General features: G+C 42.8%; 1 protein-coding gene across 10 annotated transcripts in view; it reads left to right on the forward strand.

Moving 5' to 3' along the window:
* Positions 1-217: 217 nt before the first annotated feature.
* rgs7b (regulator of G protein signaling 7b) overlaps positions 218-13,500 on the forward strand; it is a gene marked incomplete at its 3' end in the record, with an annotated part of 180,621 nt that continues 167,338 nt past the window's right edge. For 2 of the 10 annotated variants that reach the window (XM_083556601.1, XM_083556594.1), the window contains exons 1-3: positions 240-359; positions 9,078-9,394; positions 10,406-10,518. In XM_083556601.1, the coding sequence (XP_083412727.1) occupies positions 10,441-10,518 (78 nt within the window). In that variant the 5' untranslated portion in view covers positions 240-359; positions 9,078-9,394; positions 10,406-10,440. The other 8 variants (XM_083556596.1, XM_083556597.1, XM_083556598.1 and 5 more) reach the window with 8 other exon arrangements.

Genomic DNA, 13,500 nt, shown 5'->3' on the forward strand with positions numbered 1-13,500 from the left:
GTAATAAAAAAATACAGAGTACAGTCCACACATTTTTTTTGTTCAGCTAGTGGATTATGAACACAATCCAGCAACCCCACTTGAAAGCATGTTCAATACACCGATTTCGATTCATCCACATTTTGACTCTTAGGTGCCTTTAACATCAGTTTCATGTGTTTCTTGTTTTCAGCTCATCAAGTTCAAGATGATTAGGGGCTAAATGAAAGCAGGTGTGTTGGATCTTAAAACACTGAAATGTGCAAGTCATTGATACTCTGGAAAGGGTATGAAGTTCTGTTAAGGATTAGTACCCCAAGATAGTAAACTTGGTATTTTCTTCACGACCCCGAAGATAAAATAGAACAGGAAAGTTCCAGGTAAATTTTAACGTTTTGAGGTTTTTGAAAACAGAATTTGGAGGGTGTTTGTAATCTCAGAAAACAAAATAAAAAAAAAAAAAACAGTTCAGAAAAGGCACACAAATGTCATTTTTAAGACCAGCACATAATCAATATTCTATGAATTTGTAACACTTTTGCATTGGTAGAATGGTGTTGCATGGCTTGCATTTGCATTTTTTTTCCATATTCTTTTTCTATATTCATGATTTAATTACACATGCATGTCAAACTTCTCTGCCCAATATGAAATTCATAACTTTTTTTTTTTTTACTGTCTGTGAGCTCAGATTTACTCCACAAAACTATTTAATAAAAAAGAATGCAAAGTTATTAGCATGATATTTGGAGTTCTTACATTTTTTCATTGAATCACAGATGAGTCTGTGTAACGATGTTGGCAGCAGATGTGTGGTGTCCCTGTTACAGACATAAATCATAACAGTGACATGATGAAACTAATCTTCATGTATGTCACTTGATTGGAAGATTGTGTTGCTGATTTATTTGACTAAACTTGGAATATGAATGGGGCAGAGGTGTGAAGTAATGAAGTACAAAAACTTTATTACTGTACTTAAGTAGATTTATCTGGTATCGATACTTAGCTTCGCTATTTATTTTTTGGACAACTTTTTACTTTCACTCATTCCATTTTTTACACAAATATCTGTACTTTCTTCTTCTTACATTTTTAAACCAGGCTTGTTACTTTAGTTTGAATCTATTTGGTGGCGTGATCAATATTTTGTCTTCTCGCTGCGTGCATTTTCAGTCCATCAAACTTTTTTCTTTCTTTTTGTCATTGTGCGGCTTTTTCAACCTACCACTGGTGTATCATATCTCGGCTATAACACACCACAGACAAAGGCTTTCCAACGAAGCCTACGAGCAAGGAAGAAGGCAACAAGAAGTCTGGGGGAAACGTAGATGAGACGGAGGGAGTCAGTGATGTAAACATGACTGAGAACAGAGACATTCCTGATCATCATCATCTTCTTTCTGCTTGTGTTCTATATGGTGGATGTACAGCCTGGACAGTGATACAGGTAGTAGTAATAGTTACTTTTTACTTAGGTACATGCCAGAGCCCAAACTTCTTTACTTTAACTTGAGTGAAAAGGTGCAGTCAGAACTTCAACTTTTACCAAAGTCTTTTAAAACATGAGTATTTGTACTTCTACTAGAGTAAAGGATGTTTGTACTTTGCCATCTTTGAATGATGGTTATATCTAATAAAGTAAAAGAGGCACAGAACTCAACCTTGATTAAATCCTTTGTGTGATAGAGACAGCAGACTCAATATAATGCTATTAGTGCTATGTATAGAATACCATTTATGTAAAATGTCCAAAGAATATGTCTGGGAACAGTTACTAGCGTTGATTGCTTTGTAGCTCTGGAGTCTTGAAATCAAATTATTATAGAAGTTGCGTTTGACATCTTTGTGATTAAATTGGTTTTCTCTGGGTTTTCTGGCTTTTTCCACCTGCTAGTCGATAAACTGGCCCTACGTATTGGTGAATGGTGCCAAGTAAAGGCCGATCGATAGTGAATTTTACCAATAGCTAGGTTGGCTATGTTGATTAATCAGCATAATTTTGTTATGGATGCTGGATTAAAAAAAAAACAAAAAAAAAAACGATAACACTCCATGTAAAATACATTGAGTCATGAAAATATGCTAAATGAAATAAGTATAAATTGCTCTTTTTCATACACCTGCAAAATCCACCACTGCTAAATTGCCTCTAACTCTGAATGACTGTGTAAATGAGTGTGTGCAATGGACCCACCTTGTCCCAGGTGTATTTCCATTGTTCCTGGGATAGGCTCCAGATTTTAAATGCCCAAACTTTAGGAATACATTTAAATAAAAAAGAATGAATAAACACCAAATGATCATGATTGACTCCTTATGCTGCAAACATTAAATTTAGTGTACTGTAGTAGTCCTGCAGTTATGGTTCCATCTACTGAGCTTCTAAGTCCAAGTCCCAGGACAGCCAGGAAGCTCTTCCTGCCTGATTTGTTGCATTGGATAAATTTGTCTGCTAAAGCAAATTAAATGTAAATGTAATCCATCCATCCATCCATCCATCTTCTCCCGCTTATCCGATGCTGGGTCGCGGGGGCAGCAGTCTAAGCAAAGATGCCCAGACTTCCCTCTTCCTAGACACTTCTTCCAGCTCTTCCGGGAGGACACCAAGGCGTTTCCAGGCCAGCCGGGAGACATAGTCTCTCCAGCGTGTCCTAGGTCTTCCCCGGGGTCTCCTCCCAGTGGGACGCGCCCGGAACACCTTCCCAGGAAAGCGTCCAGGAGGCATCCAGAACAGATGCCCGAGCCACCTCAGCTGACCCCTCTCGATGTGGAGGAGCAGCGGATCTACTCTGAGCTCCTCCCGAGTGACTTAGCTTCTCACCCTATCTCTAAGGGATCGCCCAGCCACCCTGCGGAGAAAGCACATTTCGGCCGCCTGTATCCGGGATCTTGTCCTTTCGGTCATGACCCAGAGCTCATGACCATAGGTGAGAGTAGGAACGTAGATTGACCGGTAAATCGAGAGTTTCGCCTTGCGGCTCAGCTCCTTCTTCACCACGACAGACCAGTACATCGACCACATTACTGCAGAAGCTGCACCGATCTGTCTGTCAATCTCCCGTTCCACCCTTCCCTCACTCGTGAACAAAACCCCAAGATACTTAAACTCCTCCACTTGCGGCAGGAACTCCCCACCAACCTGAAGTGGGCAAGCCACCCTTTTCCGACTGAGGACCATGGCCTCGGATTTGGAGGTGCTGATTCTCATCCCAGCCGCTTCACACTCGGCTGCAAACCGTCTCAGTGCATGCTGAAGGTCCTGGTCTGATGAAGCCAACACGATAACATCATCTGCAAAGAGCAAAGACGAAATCGTGTCGTCACCAAACCAGACACCCTCCGACCCCTGGCTGCGCCTAGAAATTCTGTCCATAAAAATTATGAACAGAACCGGTGACAAAGGGCAGCCCTGCCGGAGTCCAACATGCACCGGGAACAAGTCTGACTTACTGCCGGCAATGCGAACCAAGCTCCTGCTTCAGTCATACAGGGACCGGACAGCCCTTAGTAAAGGGCCCCCGACCCCATACTCCCGGAGCACCCTCCACAGGCCGCCGCAAGGGACACAGTCAAATGCCTTTTTCAAATCCACAAAGGACATGTGGACTGGTTGGGCAAACTCCCATGAACCCTCCAGCACCCTGTAGAGGGTATAGAGCAGGTCCAGTGTTCCACGGCCTGGACGAAAACCACATTGTTCCTCCTGAATCCGAGGTCTTACTATCGGCCGTATTCTTCTCTCCAGTACCCTGGCATAGACTTTCCCAGGTAGGCTGAGAAGTGTGATCCCCCTATAGTTGGAACACACCCTCCGGGCCCCCTTCTTAAAAAGAGGGACCACCACCCCGGTCTGCCATTCCAGAGGCACTGTCCCCGACCACCACGCGATGCTGCAGAGGCGTGTCAGCCAAGACAGCCCCACAACATCCAGAGACTTGAGGTACTCAGGGCGGATCTCATCCACCCCCGGTGCCTTGCCACCGAGGAGTTTCTTTACTACCTCGGTGACTTCAGCTTGGGTGATGGACGAGTCCGCCTCTGAGCCCTCAGCCTCTGCTTCCTCAATGGAAGATCCTCGAAGTATTCCTTCCACCGTCCAACGACATCCCCAGTTGAGGTCAACAGCTCCCCACCTCTACTGTAAACAGCATTGGTGGGGCACTGCTTTCCCCTCCTGAGGCGCCGGACGGTTTGCCAGAATCTCTTCGAGGCCAGCCGATAGTCCTTCTCCATGGCCTCACCAAACTCCTCCCAGGCCCGAGTTTTTGCCTCGATAACCACCCGGGCTGCAGTTCGCTTGGCCTGCCGGTACCCGTCAGCTGCCTCAGGAGTCCCACAAGCCAACCAGGCCCAGTAGGACTCCTTCTTCAGCTTGACGGCATCCCTTACTTCCGGTTTCCACCACCGGGTTCGGGGATTGCCGCCTCGACAGGCACCGGAGACCTTACTGCCACAGCTCCGAGCGGCCGCTTCGACAATGGAGGTGGAGAACATGGTCCACTCGGACTCAATATCTCCGGCCTCCCTCGGGATCTGGTCAAAGCTCCGCCAGAGGTGGGAGTTGAAGATCTCTCTGACAGGAGGCTCGGCCAAACGTTCCCAGCAGACCCTCACAGTACGCTTGGGTCTGCCGAGTCTGTCCAGCTTCCTCCCCCACCATCGGCTCCAACTCACCACCAGGTGGTGATCAGTTGACAGCTCCGCCCCTCTCTTTACCCGAGTGTCCAAGACATACGGCCACAGGTCAGATGAAACGACCACAAAGCCTAGGGTGTCCTGGTGCCACGTGTACTGATGGACACCCTTATGCTTGAACATGGTGTTCGTTATGGACAAACTGTAACTAGCACAGAAGTCCAATAACTGAACACCGCTCGGGTTCAGATCAGGGGGGCCGTTCCTCCCAATCACGCCCCTCCAGGTGTCACTGTCGCTACCCACATGTGCATTGAAGTCTCCTAGTAGAACGACGGAGTCCCCAGTCGGAGCACTGTCCAGCGCCCCTCCCAGAGACCCCAAGAAGGCTGGGTACTCTATACTGCCGTTTGGCCCGTAGGCACACACGACAGTGAGAGACCTATCCCCGACCCGTAGGCGCAGGGAAACGACCCTCTCGTTCACCGGGGTAAACTCCAACACATGGCGGCTGAGCTGGGGGGCTATAAGCAAACCCACACCAGCCCGACGCCTTTCACCATGGGCAGCTCCAGAGTTGTAAAGAGTCCATCCTCTCTCGAGGAGTGTGGTTCCAGAGCCCAGGCCGTGCGTAGAGGTGATCCCGACTATCTCTAGTCGGAACCTCTCAACCTCACGCACAATCTCAGGCTCCTTCCCCGCCAGCGAGGTGACATTCCACGTCCCTAGAGCTAGCTTCCGTGTCCAGGGATCGGGTTGTCGAGGCCTCCGCCTTCGACTGCTGCCTGATCCTCTTAGCACCGGCCCCTTACGGTCCCTCCTGCAGGTGGTGAGCCCACTGGAAGGCGGCCCCACGTCGCTCCTTCGGGCTGAGCCCGGCCGGACCCTGTGGGGGAAGGCTCGGCCACCAGGCGCTTGCATACGAGCCCCAACCCCGGGCCTGGCTCCAGGGTGGGGCCCCGGCTGCGCCATACCGGGCGACGTCACGGTCCCTGATTTAGTATCTCCCATAAGGGGTTTTGAACCGCTCTTAGTCTGACCCGTCGCCCAGGACCTGTTTGCCTTGGGAGACCCTACCAGGGACATATTGCCCCGGACAACATAGCTTCTAGGGTCATTCGGGTACTCAAACCCCTCCACCACGTTAAGGTGGCAGTTCAAGGAGAGGTAAATGTAATCCAATTGCTTAAAAAGTATAAATGGCCCATATCTATAAAGTGTCTCGAGGAACATTAAGCAAATGCAAGCAGCATTGATTACTCTTAAATTATTAGGCACTGAATTAAGCTGTATACAGTAAACTGTATGCAGGTATGCATAAGATGTGTCTTTGGATAAGAGGATGCTGTTTAACCGTGTTTTGTGCATTTTTCGAAGTGTAAGTGGTCCAAACCCAAACTTTACGATTTGTAATTGAACCTTCTTTCAGTATTTTCCAAAGCCTTTCTAAGACTGGTAGTAAGCTGTATATTTCAGAGAATAAAACACGTTCTTGGGGTGGTATTCTCACATTGACCACCCTTTTATTTGTGAAAGGTCACGTAGAACATGTAAAACTCCTTTAACAACCATTGTGAACATGCAGTTGTTTTGCCTTTGGTGAAAAGAATTATACTTGCATATTCCTCTATTCTTTGAAAATGAACTGAATTTGGTAGCACTACAGAAATTTCCTTCAAGATCTTCTTGCAAATGCATTATTTGCTTATTGGTTCTACAGCTCAGTCCTAGTTCTTAAGTTCTTGTATTAACAGAAGAAAGAATTGAAAACAGGCCAAGTGATAAAGGCATGTAGTCCAAGGTCAAGCATGAATCACTCCTTCATTTAATAATATATATAATTAGATATTACTTAAACCTTGATATATTTCCGTTCCCAGTTCGGTTTTATTTGCATCATAAATTCCGGATAAACACATTTTAAGTAAGTATAATATACATTATATGTCCAAACATTTGTATGCTCCTGACCATTATACCTATATACACCCATCAGGCATTTCATTATGATCACCTGCCTTATATTGTGTTGGTCCCCGTTTTGCTGCCAAAACAGTTGTGACCCATCGAGCATCAACAGCATGAACTTCTTCAGCAATTTGAGCTACAAGAGCTCGTCTGTTAAATCAGACCACACGGACCAGCCTTCACTCCCCACGTGCATCAATGAGCCTCGGCAGCCCATGACCCTGTCGCCGGTTCACCACTGTTCCTTCCTTGGACCACTTTTGATAGATACTGACTGCTGCAGACCGGGAACATCCCACAAGAGCTCCAGTTTTTTTCTTACGCTTCCCCATTTTTCCTGCTTCTAACACATCAACTTTTAGGACAAAATGATGACTTGCTGCCTAATATATCCCACCCACTAACAGGTGCCATTATTAAGAGATAATCAGTTTTATTAACTAAGGGTGCAACGGTACACGTATTCGTACCAAAATCTTTCAGGTACAGGGCTTTTGGTAAACACATGTCTCGAATATATATATATATATATATATATATATATATATATATATATATATATATATATATATATATATATATATATATATATATATATATATATATATATCAATAGCGCTAGCATTAGCCGCTAAACAGGAAGTGACTATCGGCTAACGCTAGTGCTATGGATTTAAGATTTAATTTAATTTATTTATTTTTACTTTTCACTACAAGTTGTATCCTGTATATAACTATGTGCCATTAAAAAATCTTGAATCCATAGAGCTAGCATTAGCCGCTAGCCAATTTCTAGTTAGCAGCTATCTCTAGCGCTATTGATTCTTTACTGCATGCTTACGCAAAACAAATCTTATTTTTATGTCCATCTTAAAAGGAAAAAATCCTGACAATTCTGCATATGGAGGGAGTGAATGAATCAGGGATGGAAGGAATGGGGACATTTGTTAAAGTCTGCTGAAATAAGTAGAACAATTAAGTTGATTTATTATTTAAATGTGAAGCGCACACACACACACACACACACACACACACACACTCATCTGTCTTACCCAAATGAGGTCTAACATGTAAAATATAAAATTATTTTTTTAATTAATTCAACTAGTGTCAATTTAATTGATCACTCGGTTTAATCAATATAATGAAGTGCATTGCATTGATTTGTTGAAATGTTAAAATGTTGATAAAAATATTTATATTATAATAATTAACCAAAAAAAATAAATGTAAAAAATTTTAATTGCTTCCCCTAACAGTACCAAAATCGAACCAAACCGAACAACTTTTTCCATAAAGTTAAAAGTGTATCATTGCATAAGGTCAATTTTTAAACGCAAGCCTTTTCCAACATGAATAACCAGCACCTCAGTACCACTGAACTCTTTCGGATGAACTGAAATGCTGAATTTGTCCCACATCTCCTCACCCAACATCAGTGCCTGATCTCATTAATGCTCTTATAGCTGAATGAGTAAATTCTGACAGCCATGCTGTGTCCAGTGTTGTGATGCGCCTAGTATGGACATAAATAATGTCAGTGTCCAATAACTAGCAGTTCTGTGATACAATATCAACTGCCATGTATGCGACACTGACATGATTTATGTCAGTACTAGGCGCATCACAACACAGCTGAAAACAGTGACACTGAAATATATATGAAGTAAAAGTGTATATGAAATAGAAATGACCGAGAAGTAAACCTTGTGGGACTCCTTGCATGACTGGAGTAAGAGAGGTGTAGTACTTTATAGTGTGAGCTGTAAATTGTCATGTCAAGTCAAATAAGCCGGTCTGAGCTGAAGCTTGGGGAAACCATTGTCCTCCTCATCTGCGGGGAGGGGCTAAACTATTAAACCAATAAAAAACACTCACATAATGTAGAATCATATGTTTAGTTGGAAGCTGCTTTGGCTTGGAACACTGGGACATATCCCTGTCATCCCTCTCATAGAATTTGTAATGATTTTAATGCTTATGGGCATTGTACTAATTTTAAAGAAAACTGTACTCTTCCTTGTGGGCTTTTATTGGTAATGTTACCTTCTATTTGTGGCATGTTATGTCTGGTGGACACTGTTAAGGACTATAAGGACAACTTTAGCAAAGAGATCACATAGGTGATCATGCAAATAGACACCATTTGAATGGTCCAGATTCCAGTTGTTTCTTTTGGTTTGATGAGAATGATTTTAGACAAACACAACCTATAAATGAAACCATCTGGGAATGCTTTAATGGTTAACAGCTGATGGATTGTATTGGAAGAATGTAGTGGAAAAGCATCAGATTTCTCTTATTTGGCTCTATTGTTGGTTTTCCAGCAGGAATGACTATCTGATGTCCTTTTACAGTTCAAACGTTTATTAGCTCAAGTGAGTTATGTGCTTGGCTTTTTTACACAGACCATAAAATGCTGGAAGTGTGTGTGTGTGTGTGTGTGTGTGTGTGTGTGTGTGTGTGTGTGTGTATAATATATAATTAGAAAGAATCTAATGCCATCTTGAAAGCGCAAGCTTCTGCAACCGAACCAGAAGATCTCAAGCTCCTGAAATGAACCCCAGGTCCAAGTTTTAATTTACAGTTCGGAACAGGAAATCGACAGGAACACTGTCATCGAGGCGTCCTTCCAATTCCTGGAGGAACATGTGATATGCAATTAGAGCTGACAGCTCGAGGGCTCTTTTCCATCACAGATCCAGCGGCACTTCTGTCATAATCTACAGCCCCGATGAGGATCCCGTCCCTGGTGACAGCTTGGATGGTGACTATATCTCGTAGAGCTCCAAGCGCGTGCATTCGCAACGTGAGTCGGCCACCGGTGCGCATATTGCTCTCGTGTGTGCGCGTGCGTGTGTGTGTGTGTGTGTGTGTGTGCGTGCTTTATTTTTCCATCATCATCATCACCATCACCACAAGAGCGGTAGGTACCATCGTTTTTATTAGGTCCCGGTTCTTGCGGTGGTGAAGCTCGTGCACCGGGCGCACGCAAAGACGACGGTGCGCGCTCACGTTAGACGCTGTTTCGGCTTCGAGGAGGGAGAAGTGATAGTTGGTTGTTTCGCGCGAGCGCCAAAAAAAATAAATAAAAATTCGCTCTTTTCCACATGCAAGATCCGTTCGGCGCCTGACCAAAAACAAAACGCACAAGCACCGCGAGATACAAAACGAAAAGGGGAGGGAGGGATCGCACGTCGTGCGCGACTGAAGCAGGTAAACCCGATTTCTTTTTCAATCATTTTTATTATTATAATTTTTTTTTTCTTACGCCGTCTCGAGCGCCAGCAATTTTTGCGGAGCTGTCCGTGGTCCTGAAATCGCTTTTAACGAGGACTAAAAAAAAACAAACATATGCACTGCAGTGATGCATCCAATAGATGCACAAAACAAGATTTAATTCCTGCAGCATGCATTTAAAACGCAACCCTGTTCATTGAACACGTTGCAGGTTGCGTCTTAGAGCGAATGCATTTCTGCATTTGGACATTTTAAAGATTTATTTTATTTTCCCGAAAGTGTTTGCATGCATTGACGTGTTCGTGCTCGGCAGTTTTGAGCGAGGGTTGATGTGATTATGGCTTTGCGTTGTGTGTAATTAGATCGCGCACACGTCTGACTGAATGTGTGGACAGATGGAGGAGGTTTGTTTGCAGCTTCCAGTCACTAAACAGTGATGTGGAGGAGTTTATTTAGCGTGAAATATTGCAGGGGGAATGAATTGCTAGATTGCATGACAGGACAAATCCTAACGTTAGACTATTATATAGCCATTTGTGGTTGCACAAGCCAATGGAATCTCTTTCTTTTGCTAATCCAGGAGCACTCAAGGCTGGCTGTTCATTACTGGGAGGCATGGCGCAGACTAACAGCTATGGACAGAGCAGCAATGGAGTAGCCGATGAGTCTCCGAACATGCTCATCTACAGAAAAGTAGGTCCCTTGGGTCTTGGTTTCTCTTCATTGCTCTATTAAGTGCTAAAATGAGTTCTCCTGGACACCAGCTGCCCGCTTTAGCTGGATTTACTCTTCTGGTTGCTGACCTTAAGCTTTAATCTATTTAACTTTTGCAGTCATTTCCTATTTCATTAGTATAGGGCTATAGAGAAAATGCAAAGGCTTTCTCCAGCCGTGTATGTGTAAATATGTCCTGAGTAGCCACAAGAAAAGAAGATTTTTCTGGATTACTGGCCTGTTACTGGATTGATTAGGAGTGATGTGCACAGATGTCCGAGCCAAAGCCTGCCTCACACACTTGTTTTATTCTTTTCCAAGCGCACTATAATGTGCCAGTAATAACTGACTGCCATGGCTGGCAGCTGTCATCAATCTTTAAGACCAAAACACTTTTGTGTGGACTAACCCTATCTCATTTACATTTTTATTAATGGCATTTAGCAGATGTCCTTATCCAGAGCAACCTAAATTTTTCCTCATTCATACAACTGTGGGTTAAGATCTTTGCTCAGGGGCCCAGGAGTAGCAGCTTGGTGTGGCTGAGACTTGAACTCACAACCTTCAGATCCAAAGCCCAATGCCTTAACCACTAAGCTTTAATTTTATATTAATTTATTACTTATTAGAAAAATTAAATGACACTTTTTTCAAATTGAATGTAGGAAATCAGCAGTCGTACTCAATCTCTTGCAACGCGAGATGCTGCAGCAGTGCATTGTATTTCAGGTTGCCTATTATATACTTAAACTAGGGCTGTCAATTAATTAAAATATTTAATCGCGATTAACCGCATGATTGTCATGAGTTAACTTGTGATTAATTACAGCTTAATCACATTTTTATCTGTTCTAAATGTACCGTTAATTGATACTTTTCAAGATTTTATTACTCAACATGGGCATGGACAAATATGGATGCTTTATGCAAATGTATGTTTATTATCAGTAAAAACAACCTCAACATAGAGCATGAAGACAAAATATTTTTGTAAATGTTTCATAGTAATTATGCTGTTTTAAATCAGGTAAGTCATCAGGACACCAAATGGAACTTTTGCTACAGTATGTTTCCACACGGACGGTTTTAATTGCCGTAAAACAAATGTTTAGTGATTTAAAACGTATTTTTTGGTGGTTTATAATTAATTTTTTTTTGTATTTGAGTAAAGAAAGAACGTCGTGAATAAATGTGTTGCCTTAAAGGTTTTAATTTCGTCTTTTATATATTTATTTATTTATATATTTAAAAATGATTAAACAGAAATGTGCACGGCATTAACTGTGCGTTAATAAAATGAGTGGTGTTAAAATTAATTTGCCAGCTTAAACATGTGTTTTGCTTATTCGTGTATCAGCAAATACATATTTGTGCAAATGCATGTTGTAACATCCACCAAATGACTGCTTTAAGGCATGAGTCCGGAGAGTGTAAAAACATTCTGCATCTGCAGAAACGTATGTGGGAATATCTATCTATCTATCTATCTATCTATCTATCTATCTATCTATCTATCTATCTATCTATCTATCTATCTATCTATCTATCTATCTATCTATCTATCTATCTATCTATCTATCTATCTATCTATCTATCTATCTATCTATCTTTCCATTAGTGACACTGTAGTTTATGCATAATTGTTTCAATGATTAAGTAGTTACTTGCTAATCTATTTTCTGAACAATGGAGATGTGCCTGGAATAAACCCTGGATGGGATGCCAGTCTGTCACAGGGCACATTGCACACACACTCATTCACGCACTGCTTCATGACTAGCTGCAGTTTGGAGTCACTGGTCATTGTGCTGGCAAGAAAACCAGAGAACATGAAAGAATCCAGCATGGACACTGAGGGGGTTGTGGAACCATACAAAAATCTAATTGAGTAACATGCTTAAATACGAATAATGAAAAATATGTGAAGAAGGAAACTCTAAGGTGTTAATGAACAGGCTGAAGGGGTTCACCATTGAGCTTTGATTTCTAAATGATAAACCATACATCATAGGTTCCCCCACCCTGCTTCAAGAGACCCTTTTCCTCCGTGTAAATAGAGTTTTACATCTATGTCATTTGGCCCTTATGCAGAATAGCTTACAATTATCTTACTTAGACACTGAGCAGTTAACGGTTGAGGATCCTTGCCCAACGGCTGAGCAGTGGCAGCTTGGTGGTGCTTGAATTTGCACTTCTGATCAGAAGTCCAACATCTTAACCACTGAGCTACCCTCCTTCCCTGCAATCACCAGCAATAAAACATCGACCCTAACTCACAAAGGGCTGACTAAGCTGAATCTGGTAAATTGGGAGCAGGAAATGGGCTACTCCAGGAACAAGGTTTGGGAAACATACCCCATAACAGATCTAGCTAGATGATTAAACTGCGTGCCTAAAAGTGATATCTGTAAGCGCAGCGATAGCTTAGCGTTTTAGCTCCGTCTGCCAGAGAGTCTCGGGTGAGATCTTTAGAGAGGCCCTTAAGCCTTACCTGATTAACTCTGTGCTTGGATTAAATCACAAGGCAACCTGCAAAATTAGATTTTGTTGAGTTACTTGGTGAGTAGACTCGATACTGACTCGGGACCGGTGGAGTCTCAGATGGATGTAAGACTGCTTAAAAATGTCAATGTTGCATTTTTCTTGCGATTATCTGGTACGTGCGGTTAAAGGTTTACCCTTAGCAGTGCTCACATGTCCCAGCATTGATTTTTCTTCTTGTTAAGCTTAGGTGGATTTGTGAAAGGGGAAAATCTGACACAGCATATGCATAATTTTCTGGAATGTACTCAATTATCACTGGCTGTCATTCCAGATGTTGTGTTCACTGCACGGGAGATTCTTACATAAGGCTACTTATGTTTGATTACACTTTCATATATTTTTGCAGTATCACTTTGCTCATCCTGGTTCTGCACCTGATGTGTATATTTAACGTGTACTATTTTGTCTCATTCATGC

This window comes from Silurus aristotelis, assembly GCF_946808225.1.
Source record: "Silurus aristotelis genome assembly, chromosome: 12".
Lineage (NCBI taxonomy): Eukaryota > Metazoa > Chordata > Actinopteri > Siluriformes > Siluridae > Silurus > Silurus aristotelis.